The 1925-nt window shown below is 50.9% G+C and overlaps 1 protein-coding gene across 1 annotated transcript in view; it reads left to right on the forward strand.

Annotated features, from left to right (window-relative positions):
• The first annotated feature begins 1855 nt into the window (after positions 1-1855).
• BMP2 (bone morphogenetic protein 2) overlaps positions 1856-1925 on the forward strand; it is a 6183-nt gene continuing 6113 nt past the window's right edge. Inside the window, exon 1 of the mRNA XM_009886080.1 lies at positions 1856-1919. Within this exon, the coding sequence (XP_009884382.1) occupies positions 1856-1919 (64 nt within the window). The remainder of the gene's footprint in view (positions 1920-1925) is intronic.

A 1925-nucleotide genomic window follows, 5' to 3' on the forward strand; every position in this document is an offset into this window, starting at 1 on the left:
AGGTCTGGGTGGGCTCATCCTGGCATGTTTGCACTCCACCGACCAAGTGCTGCATTTGTTATACCTAAATACATCTGTCTCTAATGCTGTTTATCATGATAAAGATGCTTCTCAGCTTGTGCTCTTGGGTGCGCTGGTGCTAGAGGTGCAGTATTCAAAGGCAGTGGGCTCTGCAGAGGGGTGCTTGGTTGGTGGTCAAGCTGATGAGGCATGAACCATAACTGGACCTTCACGGACAACGCTTTGAGGGCCTTATTCCCCATAGTCACAAGGGCACGGGCTGAAAGGGAGCCAGATCTGCCCTGGTGAGAAATCTCCACGTGGGGCAGGCAGCGTGGGGAAGGTGCTGGGGCACGGCTGGGGTTCTGGTGTGGGTACCAGTGCGTTTGGGGAACATGTTATAAGTGCTTTGGTACTGTCTTTTGGGACCTCATGGAAACAGATGGGAAGGCAGAGTCACTGCCCCAGCATCTCCTGATCTAAATAGACTGAGAGATGACAAACTAGAAGGGGAAATGTTGTCTTTTATGACCAAGAGAACAGAAGACTATGAGAGCCTATTTATATTTAAAATCCAAGAGGGGCAAACCTACAAGACCCTCTTGATATCAGATCACAGTATATGCAGGCCTTCAGAACAACCACAAACACGTTTCTCCCTTACAAGGCTCATCATCCTAATATAGAAAGCTCCTGGAGATAACGCGAAGCTGGGCATACAGTACAGCCTATGCTCCAGGCACAGGGAGTAAGTGTTGAGGCAAGAAATGACTTTTTCCTGGCATGACCCACTACAGATTGAACTGGAATGGCAATTAGAAGTTGAAGTGCTCATTTAATGTCAGTGATGTGTAAACTACGTTGCCATTGTTATTTTAGTGCTGATTTACATAATTGGCATACCCTGAAGTCACACTGCACGCACTTTCAGTTCATGCTAAAGACTTGCAGGAAGTCATAAAATTAAACATTATCTGCACTGGAATGCAACGGGAAAGTAACTAAACTGTTGAAGGATTTCACCTCGCGCCATGTCACCTCTCCCACCTGTGGCCGTATGTGTGGCAGCGAGTGAAAATCAGGTTAACAAGTGTTGGGAGCTGTTGGTATGAAGGAGCTTTACCAGCTCTTTAATTATGCTGGTGTAGTTCTAAGGTGGTTTGTTACGCTGGTATGTAACTCCCTGTGTGAGCACCTCACTCCTGCAGGGACATTTGGCTGGTATAGCTGAAGTCACTCTAATGCGATAGGAAAATAAAGAGAAGAGGGTCCACCAGAGGAATTATTCCAGTCCAAATGCTCTGAATTCCTGCCTCAAATCGGTGGTTTTCCAATGCCGAAAAGTTGTAAGATGGAGGGAAACGGCCGCTCCCAAAGGAGGAGCTGGTAATGGAGCTGTCTCAGTTGTTATTGCTTTAAATCCTCCTCCGCAGTAATTCAAGGTGTCAAAGGCTGTCTGTGTCTTTTGCAAATGAAGCCCCTGAGAGGTATTGGGAAGAGGAGGCGCAGCACAGGGCGCGCACCTTGCCGGGAAGGAGCCTGGGCTAGCACCAGGACCCCGGCTAATGACGGTGTGCCGATGGCACTTCAGCTTTGATGAGGACCCTGGCAATTTAGCCAGGTATCGCGTACCTGTGCATGAAGGGCCAGGCCCTACCGCAGAGCCCAAGCAGACAAACGAGAGACGGGGCAAAGGACGCATCCCTACCCACACGTTATTAAATCGTGTCAGGATTGAGAGATTTGCCAACGACAGCAAAGGGAGGTAGCTCGGGTTGGGAGCTCAGTGCCACTGAGCAGGGCCCTGCCTCCTTCACCCTTGGCCACCGCTGTCCCCCTCCGCGCCCGTACCGCGATGGGCGGTCGAGGCTGCAAAGCCCGGAGGGGGAGCGCCCGGTCTGGGCGGGCAGTCGGGGCAGGTGCCG

Source organism: Charadrius vociferus, unplaced genomic scaffold (assembly GCF_000708025.1).
Source record: "Charadrius vociferus isolate BGI_N301 unplaced genomic scaffold, ASM70802v2 scaffold455, whole genome shotgun sequence".
NCBI lineage: Eukaryota > Metazoa > Chordata > Aves > Charadriiformes > Charadriidae > Charadrius > Charadrius vociferus.